This window comes from Globicephala melas, chromosome X, assembly GCF_963455315.2.
Source record: "Globicephala melas chromosome X, mGloMel1.2, whole genome shotgun sequence".
In the NCBI taxonomy this organism is placed as follows: domain Eukaryota; kingdom Metazoa; phylum Chordata; class Mammalia; order Artiodactyla; family Delphinidae; genus Globicephala; species Globicephala melas.
Window position 1 is genome coordinate 105755605 of NC_083335.1, and position 16763 is coordinate 105772367.

The window sequence follows — 16763 nt, forward strand, 5'->3', positions numbered from 1 at the left end:
ACAGGGTCTTCACCATGAGCACCTCAAATGCCTCCACTGTGGAGCTTATTTTTCACCGTACTACACACGAACGCTATTTGTGCAAGCGTTTTTAAAAGTACATTTAACTACTTTCATAATATACAAGGTTTGCAAAATTTTACTCCTGAAAAAAACCAAAAGGACCCCCAAAGAAAAAAGTAATCTGAATTCAAATGTTTATATGTGTAGCTATTTTTAAATCAAACAAAAATTGGGAATAACTTAGGCTCCACAAAAGGAGAATGTTTAAACAAAATAGGTAGAGATTTTAATTATGAAAAAGGACAAGTATGGGCATTAGGCCAATACATAAAGTGCCAACTAATTAAGTGGAAGAAAACCAAGAGGTGTGCAAACGTAGTCAACGATCGAAAAACATGTACGTATATATGTAGACACACATATGTAGGTCAGAAAGAAACTGTAGTTATCTAAGTAGTTTAAATAGTATTTGGGTTCTCTTTTTTCCCCTATAAATTTCCTGTAAACTGTCAAACATTTACATTTTAAACAGACACACGTTTAGAACAAACCCACATTTAACAGCTGCATAACATTTGGTTATCCAAATAAAAACACATTAGTAAAATAAAGATGCTCTGTCCATTTTCTGACTCAACAGAGAGGGTGAATTAGACGCTAGACACCTGGATGCTTTTTCGTAAGAATTATGAAATCCGACAAAGAAACACGCTGAAAATCAGTTTAAAAGTTTTTGTGAAGAGAATTTTAGTTGTTGTTTTTTTTTCTTATCTGCTTATCAGCCTAGAGAGGAGACTAAAACTCTCAATACAAGATTAGGGTTTGACAAACCCGCTTAATCTGATTTCACTGATCACTGTGAAATAAAAGATCCATGCTCATATTGCCAACTTGTCAGTTCAATATTGTTAGTATCAATGTTTTTAAAACCAAAAAGGAAAACATGTGACATCCTGAATGAAGACTAGAACAGACCCTAGAGACACTGAAAGTATTCAGAGATGAACACCAGGCTGCCATTAAAGCCGGTCCCTCACCCCCACCAGGAATGTAACAGGAGAGGCTTAAAAGGCAGGCAGTGGTCCTGTCTCAAATATGAGCACCCAAAAAGCCTTTCAAGGATTTCTTTTAACAGAGGGTTCTAATGATTAGCTTTTTCACAGATAGGACTCACTTAGGAGAAACTGAACTAGAAATGAAATTTCTAGACAAAAATGCAGATCAGTAAATTAAAAATGAAGCAACAGGAAAACATTTCGGAGAAATCACTCTGGTTATCTTTTCAAAACTGGACCAAGAAAAGCCAACTTACTGTGCTGGTTAATAAGCATGCGGAAAGAGATGCGGTTGGTATAAAACCGGTCCAGAAAATACTGGATGTTACTGCTAATGAACGGATCAAACCCAAACTTCTCCTTGTACTCGATCACTCCTTGGGCCATTGTAGGAACCACATCATTGTGTCTATTTCTGACTTTAATTAGAACTTGTAGAAAGCTGTGTGGGAAGGAAAGAAAAAAACGGTCAAAATGGTCAAAATCTCATGGGCTAATGTATAAACTTCCCAGGTCTATCTCAGTACTATTTACCTGTTGGTATTTATTTTATAAGGCAGAGACATCATTATCATCATAGGCTACAAGGAAGTACTCACGAGAAACTAAAGTATTACTCAGTTTTTGCTTGAAACTTTCTACAGAAAGTCTTCCTTCAGAGATACAAAAAGTAGAAGGTGGGCTTCCCTGGTGGCGCAGTGGTTGAGAGTCCGCCTGCCGATGCAGGGGACGCGGGTTCGTGCCCCGGTCTGGGAAGATCCCACATGCCGCGGAGCGGCTGGGCCCGTGAGCCATGGCCGCTAAGCCTGCGTGTCCGGAGCCTGTGCTCCGCAACGGGAGAGGCCACAACAGTGAGAGGCCCGCGTACCGCAAAAAAAACAAGTAGAAGGTTCTAGTAAAGAAAAAAAAAATGCTCAAATGCCTTTTTAGGAATCCACGGACTTTCCAGATAAGTGATTACTAATAAAACAGATTCTATAACTGTTTGCTGAATACATAATTGCAGAATATATTAATATTTCTTCTGACAACATGAAGACAATCCCAAAAATCTCCAAGGATTTATTATGGAGTCTTAAAGAAATAGCTTCCATGAAGAAATAATGTCAAACTTTTTAAGAATAAAATTTTGAAACGAATTTCTCTCAGCAGTAAAATATGGTGATGAAATGTAGATAGAACAATGGTGATTAAGACAAACCTATTCAAGAATTCCAGTATATTACTGTAAAAGTGCAGAGGGAAAAATATATTGAGAATGGTAACTAAGAACAGAAAGACAAGTCAATGGAACCAAATAAAAAGCCTGGAACCAGGATCAAGGGTGAATGAGTATGTGTGTGTAAAAATTCAGCATATCGATAAAGTGACAATGTAAATCAGTAGGGAAACAAATTAGTTGGGACAGCTGGCTAACAATTTAAGTCACACCTCAATTTTAAACTTTAAGCCCCAAAATGGGTTAAAAGACTTAAATGTAAAAGGGTAAAATTGTAGAAAAGGAAAAAGAAAATCAGCTGAATAAGTATATAACCTTGGAGTAAAGGGAGGCTGTTCTAATACCAAAGGCAGAAACCACGATGAAACAAATAATAGGGCTATGCAGGATTTCAGCAGTTTTATAGGGACACACATTATAAAGTCAAGAAAAAGTGAAAGCTGGGAAAAATACATTCACAAGAGTTACTATTCTTAGTGAAGGAAAAGATGACCACCCTAACAGAAAACTAGGCAAGGGGCCTGGTATCAATAGAAAATGTACCAGAGGAAACGCAAACACCAACAACTTCACCTTCAAAATAATAAAAGAAAAGCAAATTAAAACAATGCAACGCTATTCTCCGCTTACAGACTGGCAAAGAATAACCACTGTCAGCCAGAGTGTGGGAGCATAACTGATGCATTTCTAGGGGCAATCGAGCAGCCTATATCAAAAGCCCAAAGAAAGCCATTCCACTCCCAGGAATTGATTCTAGGAAAATAACTGGACAAGGCCAACAGCTGTATTTAAGAGCTGTTCTTTAGAGCACTGCTTACAGTAGCAAGAAAACCACGAACTATTCTAAAACCCAATGACAGGAGGTCAAATCACATGAGTTATCTGCAGATGGACCACTATGAAACTACTACTAATGGTGTAGATCTATAATGCTGACACTGTTATTTTTGTAAAACACACACACACACATTCTACACATATAGAAATATATATGCCTAGTTAAAAGTGTAAATGGAAGGAAAATGTTAACAGTGGTTAGCCCCCAGTAATGGAAATTTGGAGTAACCTTATTTACCCAAATAGTCTTATTTTTCTCAATGATGAAATACTTCTGTAACAAATACATATGTGCAAAGACAGCAAAGATGAATAAATCAACTCAGAAATTATAAGGTCATAATATTCTCAAGAAATTTTCTAATGGACCATTTATCCTTTACATAATGCTCTTCCCACCATATTCATAAATTAAATATTACTAAACTGAAACAATTCATTACAGTAGAAAAGTGCCTCAACTTATCTGAGGGGAGGAGACTTGCTTCAATGGTTCAATTCTCAGACTACTTCCCCAATCTTCTGGGGCTCTTCTAAACTTTATCATTACGACAAACATCCTTGTCCTCTAAGCTACTTTCACTTTACTTAAGTGGTTTCCCTGCCCATGACTGCTATATAACCTCTCACCGATAAGAAAAGGCTGCTACGATGGGCAGAACTCTCCACTCCTTCCTTCACTGCAAACTCGGGCTTCTATAATCCCAAGTCTCTTAACTAGCTTCACGGCAACCTGGACAAGTTACTAAACTGAGCGAGAGCTATTATCATTACAATCTCGTACACATTGGATCCAGCACTTGGCAGTTTCCAAAGCAGGCTCGCGTCCATAAATCGCATCTGACTGATAACCTGTTCCAGAAACTGAGACAGGACTCCAGGAAACACACAGCAGAAATTTAATATCATAAACTTCCACAAATCTATATCCCAAAATTTGAAGCTATAGAGGTCAGTCCTAATTTGGAGGATATCAGCCAAACTGTCACTAGCTAATGACTTTTGAGAAACCAAACTTCTGAGTTCGATTTATTTAACTTTGATAACTTAAATGACAGCAAGGGCTTACAACAAGAAAAACATTACAGCTGGGGGCTCTAATCCAATGCCTCCCTTTCCACATTTCATAGACCCATTAGCAAAACACCTAGCAAAGTATAAAACAGGTCAGGACTTTTTTCCCTTTGTATTTTAATCTGTAACTACATTTCAGCTAGCTACTCATGACTCAGACCAGCAGTTCTGGCAGTATGGTGCACTGCAAAGAGCGACGTACCAAGGAAGAGGAAACATGATTTACAGATCCAGCTCTGCTCCTAACTAATGTTACAATCTTGGGGAAGTCAGCTCACATCTTGGACCTCAGTTTTCTTATCTGTGAATTGAGAGAGCTGGGTTAAATGCCTCCAGCTATGGTCTCTTATGGAACACGGTGCTTCTTAGTTCTTTTTACGGAACAGCTACATGTAAGGCATTTGGTGTCACAATGCTGTGGGTCAGGTTTCTACTTAGAAAGGAATTCCTCAGCACAACAGGCCTGCCATATGCATTCACTGATGGGTACATGAAAGAGGAGGAAAGTAATGTGAAGGGGACACAATTTCTCTTGGGGGTGAAAAAACCACACTCAGAGCTAGGGTCAGCGTTTCCCGGTTAAATGAAAAGGGAAAAACCAGAAATATTTTCCATCAGCATGAGAATTTAGCAGCCTTCGTGCCTAACAGCAGCAACAGAATTCAGAATAGCTGTTATGTTAATAGCATACTCTTTTACGCTGCTCCAAAATAAAAGCATTATTGATTCTCTGAGCTCAAATGTAATATCGCATTGAAAATTTAAAAACAAACTGTAAAGGACTAAGTACATAAACTCATGTATACACAGGGGCCAGTGCATTCTTAAAACTACCACTAGGTGGAACATTTACTGTAATATTTACAGTGAGTGTCCAGCACCAGTTCACCAGAAGACAAGGATTAAGAATTAGATCATGAAGCGTAATTGGAAGGGTCATTATTCCCTTGGTACTATGTTAAATTCTTAACTCAAAATTTTAAAAAACTGCAACGTTGAGCTGTTACCCATTAAGAAACCTAATGCTTTCGTCCAAGTTGTACTTCTTGGTTCTTAATGACATGAGTTCCATTTACCAAAACATTTTTTAACCTAGATATTTTGACTTTCAGGTAAGTTTGGTACCATACTTACTTATCCAAGACGTGTGGATCCTCAGGGCTCTTATTTTCATATTCTAGAAGTTCAAGGAAACTCTGCATATACCTGAAAAAAAGAGATACTGTGTTAGTTGCCTACCCTACATCCATCCTCCTTTCCCTTTTCCTTAGGAGTACGTTAAATTTCCACCCAGGTATCCATCCAATCCCCTCCACCCGCCATGTAGCCCAAGTGCTTCCGGGGAAGCTGATACCATGCGAAGCTCCTGGGTGGCCCTGTTTTTCTCTGGGTAATCCTATTTCTCTTGTCACTAATTCCTAATTAGTCCGATAGTTCTGGCCTAAGCCTGTCACTGAGTCGCATTTCCCTGAACACAGGGATTGGCTCAGGAATGGACATCACTGCCTCGATTCAGGCCAGTAAAATAAGAGAGCAGACTTGCTGGCGGTCTTTGGGAGAGAAATTAACTTGCTCTGCTTTTGGACAATGTGGTCCATGGATGTAAAGCCTGGAACTGCTGCAGCTATTCTGTCACCAGGAGAAAATCCAGCCAGAAAATGAAGCCGACCCCATGGAAAGTAGGGCCTTGATAATCTCGTGAATCTCTGAATCAAACCAACACCAAAACCTCATCCTATGGCTGGATCTTACAGTTACAATTTATTGCTTAAGCCAGGTTTAGTTGGATTTTCTGCTACTCCCTAACACACATGTCCTAACTGATACATCAAGTCTACAGTTTGATTACCAAAAAAAGTACACAGAAAATTTAAGAAGCATGTGTGTGACCCTGAAGTGCATGCTAAGAACTTAGAACTAGGGGAGTTTCCTGGCGGTCCAGCGGTGCTTTCACTGCCATGGGCCTGGGTTCAATCCCTGGTTGGGGAACTAAGATCTTGCAAGCTGCATGGCACAGCAGGAAAAGGAGGAAAAAAAGAACCTAGAGCTAGAAATAAAGAAGGTTCCTTCTCAGAGTTAACCTAGTTTCATCAACATGTAATGAAGGAGAAAGAATTCCTCTTAGGCCCTCAGAAACAGCTTCTGGATTAAGAATACTGACATATCTCATTCAGGGCCAGTATAAGAAATAATATGTCCAACAAAGATCTGGAGGACAGAGGAAAAATGGGACTTAGAGAGGCACATTACAGCAGCAGCTACAGCCAGACTGGACCTGCCGGATCTGGTGCGGATTCAAAGATTCCAATTACTTAGAGGTATATGAGCTCTGCTTTGGGTCTTAACATGTCCTGAAAAAATTATCCCTTATTCTAATTATTTCTAATAATTAATGACTACTAATCCTACTATCCCACTGTGGATAGAGGATGAGGGCACGCCAGTAACTAAAAATGACTGTTAAGCTTATGAATAAACAGGAAGGACGTTTTATTAATCAGCCTCACCTGAACTTTGTGACAACACATGATACTGAAGTATGTTCGTTGCTGGGTATATTTTTTTTAAAAGTTTCTGGGCATATAAGGCTATGAACTAGACATTGTTAAAATCACTAGGTTAAACCACCCTGAGAGGCCACAGTCAGCCATCCACAGTGATGCCCTCTGCCCTGCCACGTATCAGCAGAATTTCAGGCAGGCATCCCATCCTTCCGGAAGGGGACAGTTCATTTAAACGGCAAAGTCATAAATGGAAAGGAGTCAAAGATTATGCTGAGCTTCCTGGCCTGAAAGTCAAGAAAGCAAGGAGAACACTGACTGAGGTGGGCTTCACGGCCTGTTATACTTAAGATTTGCTTTCAAGAGGAAAAGGAAATGGCAAGTAAACACAATGCATGATCCTGAACTGGATTCATAAATCAAGGGTGAGGGTAGGGATTGCTTAAAAAGAAAAGCACTATTAGGACTAGTGATGAAAGGACAGTAGGGTCCACATATTAGATAATATTACTGTATCAATGTTAAATTTCCCAAATTGGATAATCAAACTGTAGTTTTCTAAGAGTTGTTCTAAGGAGATACACACTCAAGTATTTAGGGGTAAAGGGGCATGATGTATACCATTAACCCAAATGGTTCAGAAAAAAATAATGTATTCTATGTGTGTACCATACATATATAAATATATTGAGAGAGGGAGAGAGAATATGAATGAGAATGATAGAACAAATGTAGCCAAATGTTAACAATTAGTGAATCTGGGTGCAAGGATATGGGAATTCTTGCTACTAGTCTTGCAAACCCTTCTGTTAAATACGCAATTATTTCAAAATTGAATGTTTAAAAAAGAAAGGGAAGAAGTAACATGCACCAGTTTGCAATGGCTATGGGAGAGAAATAGTAAGGAGACCAAAAAAAAAAGAGCTGACTCAGTAATGTGAGTCAGCAATTCACTCTGAAGCCCCTGAAGTGACTTTTACATAAGTGATAGTAAATGTTTGACTGTCACTGCCACCATGACCGGGGACTTGAAAGCCAGCTAGCCTATCTAGAATTCCCAGCACAGTAGCTAGCTCCCAGGAGTGCTTATATACTTGCTGCTGGAGATCTAATCATGGTCTTGGAGCAATAAAGAAGTCTCATGCAAACAAGTACTCGCTGTTCCTGAAACAAGCTATGAGTTTACAGTAGAATCCAAGTGACCTTAAGATGGGAGCCATGGTCGCCACCTCTTTTGAGCTTTCTGGGGTCCCGGGGCCCCTGCGCCTGCCTCGGTGAGGGGCTGCTGCTTGTCTGGGACAAGGACGGACCACCCAATAGAGTGTTTCTCAGATGATTCATTCTCAACCCTAAGAATTTATTACAATCAGTATTACTGAGGAATGACTGTTGAATGGCCATCTTTCAGTAGCCCGGCCTCCGTTAATACTCTAGATGCCAACTAATTCATGGTTCCGCTCTCCCCATATCTGTCCACATCATTCCCATCCCCTGAACTGCTCTCCCTGTCCCTGTCAGTTCCACCCCCCACCCCACCCCCGCACCAAGGGGCAGCGCAGACCACAGTCGGCACCTCCCTCCCCCAGGCCCCCATGGCACCTCCTCAGTGCTGGCTTGAGAGCACTTTGTGCATCTGGCCTCCTGAACCCCTCCAGCTTTCTCCACGGGGACTTCTTTGCTTGTAGAATACAGAGGAGACAAGCGAGCGCTTCTCAAATCTATGCAAATCCCTTTCTAAAAATACACCACCTGCTCTTCCCTCCCACCACTCACCCATCCCACTCTGCCTACTGAGTGGGCAGTTCAGTCACAAATTCAACTTCTTCAATTAGACAGCACACGCTTTAAGCATCAGAGCTACACCTGACTGATGCTAACATACTCTGTGAAGATACTTCAGACTTTTCATGGGGGAGATGAGGTACAGCAGCTAGCTCGTATTTTTCACATGGGAGGTTCCCCTTTAAATGACTTAATTTGTCCTAAAATAAGTACTGTCTTCTAAAAACTTCTTTAAAAGGAAAACAGAAAAAACACGGCAGAGACCGGATCAAAGCAGCAACATCCCCCTATCCAAAGAATTGCAGATCTGCTCACATGGGACACTGCATTGCTATTCTTCTATATTTTTCTGTACTTTCCCATTTTCTTCAATGAAAAATCACATTTATAACCAGAAAAGAAATTTGAAAAGTCAAGAAAGTGTCTAGTACAGTTGAAAAGTATTTTCCTTAGGACAATTATACACTGTCAGTTAAAATAAAAAAAAAACCCAACTTTTAATTACCTGGGAAACCCGGCCATCCTGAACGACTCGTTCCCACAGAAGCAGTACGTGTACTTTTAGGGAGAATGGTCCCAATGCCAAATGTTCAGAGCATTCTGGGTAGACCCATCTGAAGCCACACTATTTACTTACCAACTCTGAACCAATCCCACCGAAGGGCGGTTAAGCAAGTTATCCGGCAGAAGATTAACTTCTCTCATTGTGTTAGCCAGGCGCACAGGAAGCTCCTTTCGTAGGAACATATATGAAGTTTTCTCACACGCATTATCTCTCCCTATTAAGAGATGAAAAATGTTCCATGATTTTATAATCTAACGGAATAATAAAATGTTCTCATGGTAGCCCAGTGACTGGTCGGGAAGATAAAATTAAGTAATATTGCAGTCTCTAGTTAAATATTTATCCTCTGAAACAGCAAGTTTAAGAAAATAATTTAATTAGAATAGAAAAAGAACCCTTATTCCAAGAGGCAACCTTGAAAGCAGTGTTTTTCCCTCAGCACAAATACATCCTTAGTGTTACCAGTGGCGGTATAAAAGTAACCTGGGACAGAATCTGAATTTGTTTTCAAATGAACGCTGTGGGAAAACTGCCAAGTACAAAGGTAGGAGAACATGTAAACCCACTCCTGTTCACGGGGGTTTCCAGAAGGCAAGAGACCCATTCATTCCACAACTATTCACCTACTGCGGGCCGACTGCTTCCTAAGATTTTCTTCAAATGTGTTTCTTCAGGGACCAGGAAGCAGCCACAGACCCCAGCTCTGACGGAGACACAGGACTCGGGAGGTGCCCGAGAAGCCAGCTCACAGGTGGCCTCAGAAATGGAGGGATGGACTACAGCATGTCCAAGAGGACAGAGATACAGTGTTGACTAGGAAGACAGAGCTCAGAGAGGGAGTCTTCTGTTGACTGCCTTGCGCTGGCTGTGCACACAATGTACGCAACGAGGGGCACAGTGAGAGAAAAGGTACCAGGCCACCTGAAAGAGGAACCCGAGCCCTTTCCCCGGCTGCCACGTGACCAGAGCAGTAACACGACTGGTCTTGCCCCCAAACTCCAACCTTGCTGTAAACCCAGTGATAGTTGGGGGATAGAGGATGTGATAGAAAAGACATGAGCTTTGGGGACAGAAATGTGCTTCAGCCTCGACTTCTCCATTTACCCTTGGTAAGCTTCTTAACTTCTGAGGCTCAGCGGCCTTCAGCTGTAAGATGGGGATGAAACGTCAGTTTTTGTAAACACTACATGTGACAACATGTATGGAGCCTGACACAGATCAAGTGTTCGGCGAACATTAGTTCTTCTTCTGTCCTCTGTGATACTGATGGGTCTGTCCCAACTCTCTCACATTCGGACAGGCCTGCCTGATGCCCCATATTCCCTGGAGGCCGCTGGGAAATAGGCAACCTCGGGGCCAAGCCCAGAGAGAGAGAAGCAGGGCTCATCGAGCGATCTTCTCCTCCAAACTCTCCTCTTTCTTCCAAATGTGATGAAGACAGCAAGAGAGATTCAGAAGTAAATCCATTCTAACACTTCCAGCCAAATTCTTTCCTGTCCTCACGGAATAAGACTGGAAATAAAAGAACCCACTGTTTTTTTTTTTTGTTTTTTGTTTTTTGTTTTTGGCCAAACCGTGCGGCATGTGGGATCATAGTTCCCTGACCAGGGATTGAACACGCGCCCCCCTGCACTGGAAGCGCGGAGTTTTAACCACTGGGCCACCAGTGAAGTCCCATAGAACCCACTTTTGAGAGTCATCTGCAGAACCTCTTCCCTCCACTGCCCCCTGCCCCCCTTTCTCCATTTCCAAAAAAAGTCAGAATAAAAGATTAAATTCTTAACCCATCCCTCACTTACCTCATTCTAAGTGAGTAGTATATTGAAGGCCTCCAGTAAATCTTTAATCAATAATTCTGCCTTTGCCCTTCCTCCTAAGGGAAATACTCCAAAAAGCAAGAGGAGTGTAATACCTCAGCAATGACCTTCCAACACTTACTCCATACACATTCATTTGGCCTTAGATGATTAACACTTAAGGTGATTCAGGCTGCTTTGGATTATATATATATATAATTCCTAAAATGTTCTGTATATAATTTTTATGGATGAATCATTTTAAGTGCACTAAAAATGCTGGTATTTCAAAACTCAGAATGAACCTCATTATAAAATGAAGGACCTATTATCTAAGTTAAAATGTGCATGTACGTTTGCACATACCAGGAGAAATACCTTGTACCCTGGTTAAATAGAAAGGACATTTTAAAAAAAAAAAAAAAAAGCACAAAAAAAATGATGGCGGAGAAGGAAGTTAGGGAATGTGGAAGAAGCGAGAACCCTGTAGTGTTGAATTGGAACTGGAAATAGCAGTGTGACCTTAGGATTCTGAAAAATTATCTGAGTTTTTAGGGGTACTGAAAGTTGACATGCTTAAACTTCCACATCCAGAGCACACGAGGAGCAGCACATCAACAGCATGGTGGGGGGCGTGGGGCTGGGGGTGGGAGTAGGGTGAAGAGGGAGGGTCAGGGAAGTGACAGCGGTCTGGCAGGTGCCAGGTGGTGAGAGGCAGTCAGGTGCACGTCTCTTCTGGAAATCCACAGGGCTAGACGGCTTTCAGAATTGAAAGGTTTTCAGTTTTAAAAAGAGTACGTGCCTCCATTGCGTGAAACAGTCTACTCTACAGACACAGTACAGCTACAGCGCAATCTGTGAACGTCGACACTGAGCAGGGGAAGACCACGGCCCCCAGATCACTGCAGGCTAGGTTTTGCCATGGACTTAGTTTGGGCAGCAGGTATAAAAAAAGAACTTCAATTTTTTGAGCTTTTTGGACTTCAGAATTCAGATTAAAAGACCGCAGTCCGGCAGGACAGTAATGCCGAGATCAGATGCCAGAGTTAGACTTGGCTTTGAATCCTGTCCTGAGCATCCACTGGCTTCGTGAACACCGGCAAGTGTCATTACACGTCGAAGCCTCGGTGTAACCATCTATAAAATAAGAACAGGACCGATTTCGCAGAGGTTGCAGCAAGGGTTAAAAAGCGCTCAACATTTAACACGAACAGGTTCTTAAAACTGAGAAGAGGGGGCTCATTAAATCGCAATCACTAATGATGCCGGCTTGTATAAAGCAGCGCAGCCCAAGGCCATGGGGTGCCAGATCAAACAGTCTGACGCTAAGCCCTGAGAGCGTGACTGCATTCTGGTTCAGCGCGGTCGCCTGTGCTCATCTGATGATTCTACATAATTAAAAAAGGATTAAAGTATGTTCCGTGTCCCTACCATCCAATTTTATTTATTTTAAAATAAAAGGCCTTGGTGTTTCCATTGGTCAACTCTGCACTAACTGGAAGACTCAACTAACTACTAGGCGTGGCCTGAAATAACCAACATTTCAAGGCAGCATTTTATTCTAGGCTTCTTGGATTATCAGCCTTTCATAAACTAGTGTTGAAAGAAACTTTGTCTCTATACCCCCCCACCTCCACCCCCGCGGCACTGATTAGACTGCCTCACCTGTGGGAGTGTCTCAACGATTTACTAGAAGAATAGAGAATACTTTCAGAAGTTTGTATTTTTAAGAGAAAGAGTACCTGCAAAATCTCAGGTTTTGCCTCCTACATTCTAATTTAGCTTCAGAGACGAATTCTTTGTACTCAGATACCTTAATTATACATCAGCTTAAACAGGGGGATAAGTCTTTTTTAGTTAATTAGTAAGCCTAAAAATAAATATGAAATGCCTGATTGGTTTTAACCTTCCTGTGGTTTTCCTCATATAAGTTGAAAGTATTTTATCTTATGTATTAACGTTAAATATTCAGTTTAAATCAAAGGGTTCAAACAATCTTGTTTTTAGTTAACTTACCAAAAAGAAACTTTTGGTTTTAACTGAATGTCCTCTCAAAAGGGTTCTGTTTTTCTAAGGCTTCTGGCATATTGAGTATTTTCCAGTTATTCTTCCCAGTCATTTGACTTCATTTTTTCCCCGCTTACTTGGCTTCTCTGCATTCCTTAATTTTGATTTTCTATTTTTATTCTGCATTTCTCCATATACTTCATCTTATTCAAATTTACCGATTAAAATTTTCCCTAGTATCAGTTCAGAAAAAGACGAAGAAGCAGTGTGTGAGAGGCATGGAAAATTCTGATTTCGTGAACGCAAATAAGTCACTGGCTTAGATACATTTGTGTATTTCTTCAGTTTTTCTTCCTCTTTTGATGACCCTTTAATTCTCTTCTGTTTTGTTTGTTTTTCATACTTCGCCCTTTCATTGAGAAGTCAGAGACAATTACTACATTTGCAAAAGGTACGACTGGCTTTGTCTAGAAAGGTTCTAAATGGCTTTCCAGTTCACCAAGACACAGGATAAACAGACACAGAAACACAAATGACTTTTTTTATAATTGGGGTATAGTTGTTTTACAATGTTTGGTTAGTTGCAACAGATTCACAGCGAAGTGAATCGGCCATATGTATACATATATCCCCTCTTTTTTGGATTTCCTTCCCATTTCGGTCACCACAGAGCAGTAAGTATACACAAATGAGTTTTGTTTTGTTTTTTTTCCATACATGACTTCTGATTTAATACGGGGAGCCCTCTCAGGGATGGTCTCTGATAAGAAAGGAGCATTTGAGCAGCCTTCTGAGAGCAAGAGTTCCGACATTATTCTTTATACCTGGTTTCCACAGTGGCATATATTTCTGGTGAATCTCTAAATCCTCTTTTCGACTAATTTACAGGAAGCAGAAAAAATAATTATTTCTTCGGTTAATGAAATGACCTGATAGTGTATCTTATAATTAAAGCAGAGAGCTGAGCACATAACTCCCAAAAATGTAGTCTCCTGTCTGGATTACTTGAAGGCTATCTTTATCCACATCTTTCAGCTTTAAGGCTTGGTGGGGGATGTTTTAGGAGTGTAAGCAAGGGAATCAGGGAGTGGAAAAGGAGGGCAAAAAACGGAAAAATTACCAGCAAGGCACTAAAACCCAACAGAATGATCAGCTCATTCTGATAATGCTGCTTTTTCTAATTACTGTCAATTAAATGTTTGAGTTTACAATGTATTTTTACCATTAGCCATGTTAATATGGGTAAAATATAACTGAGAAAATAATATTTCAGGGGCAGCTCTTTGATTTTTCTTCAGTTGTATTTATAAGATTTCAATCTCCTGACAACACTGAATTTTAGCATAAGTAATTTATTCTCAAACTTACCAGGGCTATAAACAATAATTAATTGAATAGTCCTGCAGAAGACACAACCGTAAGTGTGAATGGAGAGCTACCAAATGATTGTGAATATCCTTCAAAAGAATCCCCCCTCTTTCTTTAGCTTCATTTATACTTTGAAAATGTTTGTTTTACTCCATGTCCAGAAATAGTGTTTCACTGCCTGGGAAGTTTAACAGTTTTCCTGTGTTTGGGAAAACTTATTCCTGAATTTAAAGAGATCAAAATAGGTAGTGGGTTTGGGGTCTACCAAACTTGAGGCTGCATCCACTCTAGGCCGGCCCATTTGGGTTATTATTACTAACAGCAAGTCAGAAACTTCAGAGCCAAAGAGCCAAAGATCAGGTATTTCACACACACCTCATTCCCTATCAAACTCAATGCCCCAACAACATGCAGCTATTACACTATTTCTTTCAGCCCAATGTCTGTTTATTATGTTCATAGATGCTGTGGGTCAGGAATTGAGATAAGACACAGGAGGGAAGGCTGGTCTGGGACCTCAGCTGGGAAAACTTAAACGCTGGAAGAGTGACTGGACCGTGGGGGCTGGAACTACCTGAAGGCTTCCAGCTCACATATCTGACCCTTGGGCCGATTGCTTACTGACTGAGATCGCCCACTGAAGCATCGCCAGGTGGCCTCACCATGGGCTTCCTCACAGCATGGCGGCCTTGGGCTGGTTGGATTCCTGTATGGCTTCAGTAACAAGGCAGAGGCTGCATGGCCTTTTATGACCCAGCCGCAGAAGTCACACAGCTAGTCCCCTTCTGCCATACTCAACTGTTCTAAGCAACCACAGCCTGCCCAGACTCCGGGGGAGGGGATCAGACCCCCTGCGTTGGTGGAGGGCTGGCAAGGGCACATCATAGAAAAGCCATCTTTGGAAAACACCATCTGCCCCAAGATGTTCAGAAGGAGGTGTACAAGATGATTTATTTCTCAAATTATACTTTAAAGCACTCTTCTACTACCTGAATTTGTTTTCTTTGGAGTCACTTTGGGGCCATTTATTTATGTTAGTTTCTCTTGCTGTAGGCTTCCCTCAGACGGCAGGCGATCCTTGCTTGTTCAGTGAGGCAGCCTAAGGACTAAGTGAGCACCCAAAACACCTGATTACATAGGGCTTTTGGGTGGGGTCCTAACACCACACCAGCTTCCCTTATTCTCCTTAAACAGTTCTTTCAGGGTCTTTAGAGAAGAACCCCCTCCTTGCCCTTCACTTGGCCTAGGGGTAAGTGCCTGCCTATTAATGTTCTGATGATCAGGATGGAGGGTAACCCTTCTGTTTGCAGACTTCTGGTTCATTCTCCAGTTTTCACCCAGCCATTCCTACCTCTCACTCCTGCCCTCTATCCCTGGTGCTGCATTACTGAGGTAGAAGCCCCTCCTGGGGCCACAGTGCCTCCTGAGTATGTTCTAGACCCCAGCTATCCAATACAGGAGCCATGAGCCATTAGAGGAAATGTGAATATTCAATTATATTATAAATCAATGATAAATTCGCTGTGATAACTGTACCGTGGCTATTAGGAAAGTACTCTCATGCTTAGGATATATATGTAAGTATGTAGAGGTAGTCATTACATCTGCAACTTACTCTCAAGATGGTTCAGCAAAAAAGGTGTATACAGAGAGGGAGGCAAGGAGATACGGACAGGGATGGATGCAAGGGGGAAGAAGCAAATATAGCAAAGTAACTGGTGAATCTAGGTGCTAAACATGGGTGTTTACTGTTCTTATCACTTTTCCTGAGGTCTGAAATTTTTCCAAATAAAAGGTTTGGGAGAGACACTGTAAACAACCTAAGTATCCAACAATAAGGGAATAGTCAAATAAATTACAATACTGCATATTTACATAGGGATTTCCTATGTAAACTTTAAAAAGTTTTTAAAGTTTAAAACTTTAAAAAGTTTTTAAAACTCAACAACAAAAAAAGCAAACAACCCTATCCAAAAATGAGCAGAAGACTGAAATAGCTATTTCTCCAAAGACATACAGATGGCCAATAGGCACGTGAAAAGATGCTCAACATCGCTAATTATTAGAGAAATGCAAATCAAAACTACAATGAGGTATCACCTCACACCAGTAAGAATGGCCATCATTAAAAAGTCTGCAAATGACGAATGGTGGAGAGGAGGTGGAGAAAAGGGAACCCACGTACACTGTTGATGGGAATGTAAGTTGGTGCAGCCACTATGGAAAACAGTATGGAGGTTCCTCTGAAAGCTAAAAATAGAATTACCATATGATCCAGCAATCCCACTCCTTGGCATATATCTGGACGAAACTATACTTCAAAAAGATACATGCACCCCTATGTTCATAGCAGCACTATTCACAACAGTCAAGACGTGGAAGCAACCTAAATGCCCATCGACAGATGAATGGGTAAAGAAGATGTGGTACATATATACAATGGAATACTACTCAGCCATAAAAAGAACGAAATAATGCCATGTGCAGCAACATGGACGGACCTAGAGATTATCATACTGAATGAAGTCAGACAGACAAATACCATACGGTATCGCT

The 16763-nt window shown here is 41.0% G+C and overlaps 1 protein-coding gene across 2 annotated transcripts in view; it reads right to left on the reverse strand.

Moving 5' to 3' along the window:
- PDK3 (pyruvate dehydrogenase kinase 3) overlaps positions 1-16763 on the reverse strand; it is a 128132-nt gene that overhangs the window by 45061 nt on the left and 66308 nt on the right. For both annotated transcript variants that reach the window (XM_060292127.2, XM_030851299.2), the window contains exons 2-4: positions 9109-9250; positions 5323-5394; positions 1316-1500 (exon numbers count right to left, since the gene is read on the reverse strand). In XM_060292127.2, the coding sequence (XP_060148110.1) occupies positions 1316-1500; positions 5323-5394; positions 9109-9218 (367 nt within the window). In that variant the 5' untranslated portion in view covers positions 9219-9250. The remainder of the gene's footprint in view (positions 1-1315; positions 1501-5322; positions 5395-9108; positions 9251-16763) is intronic.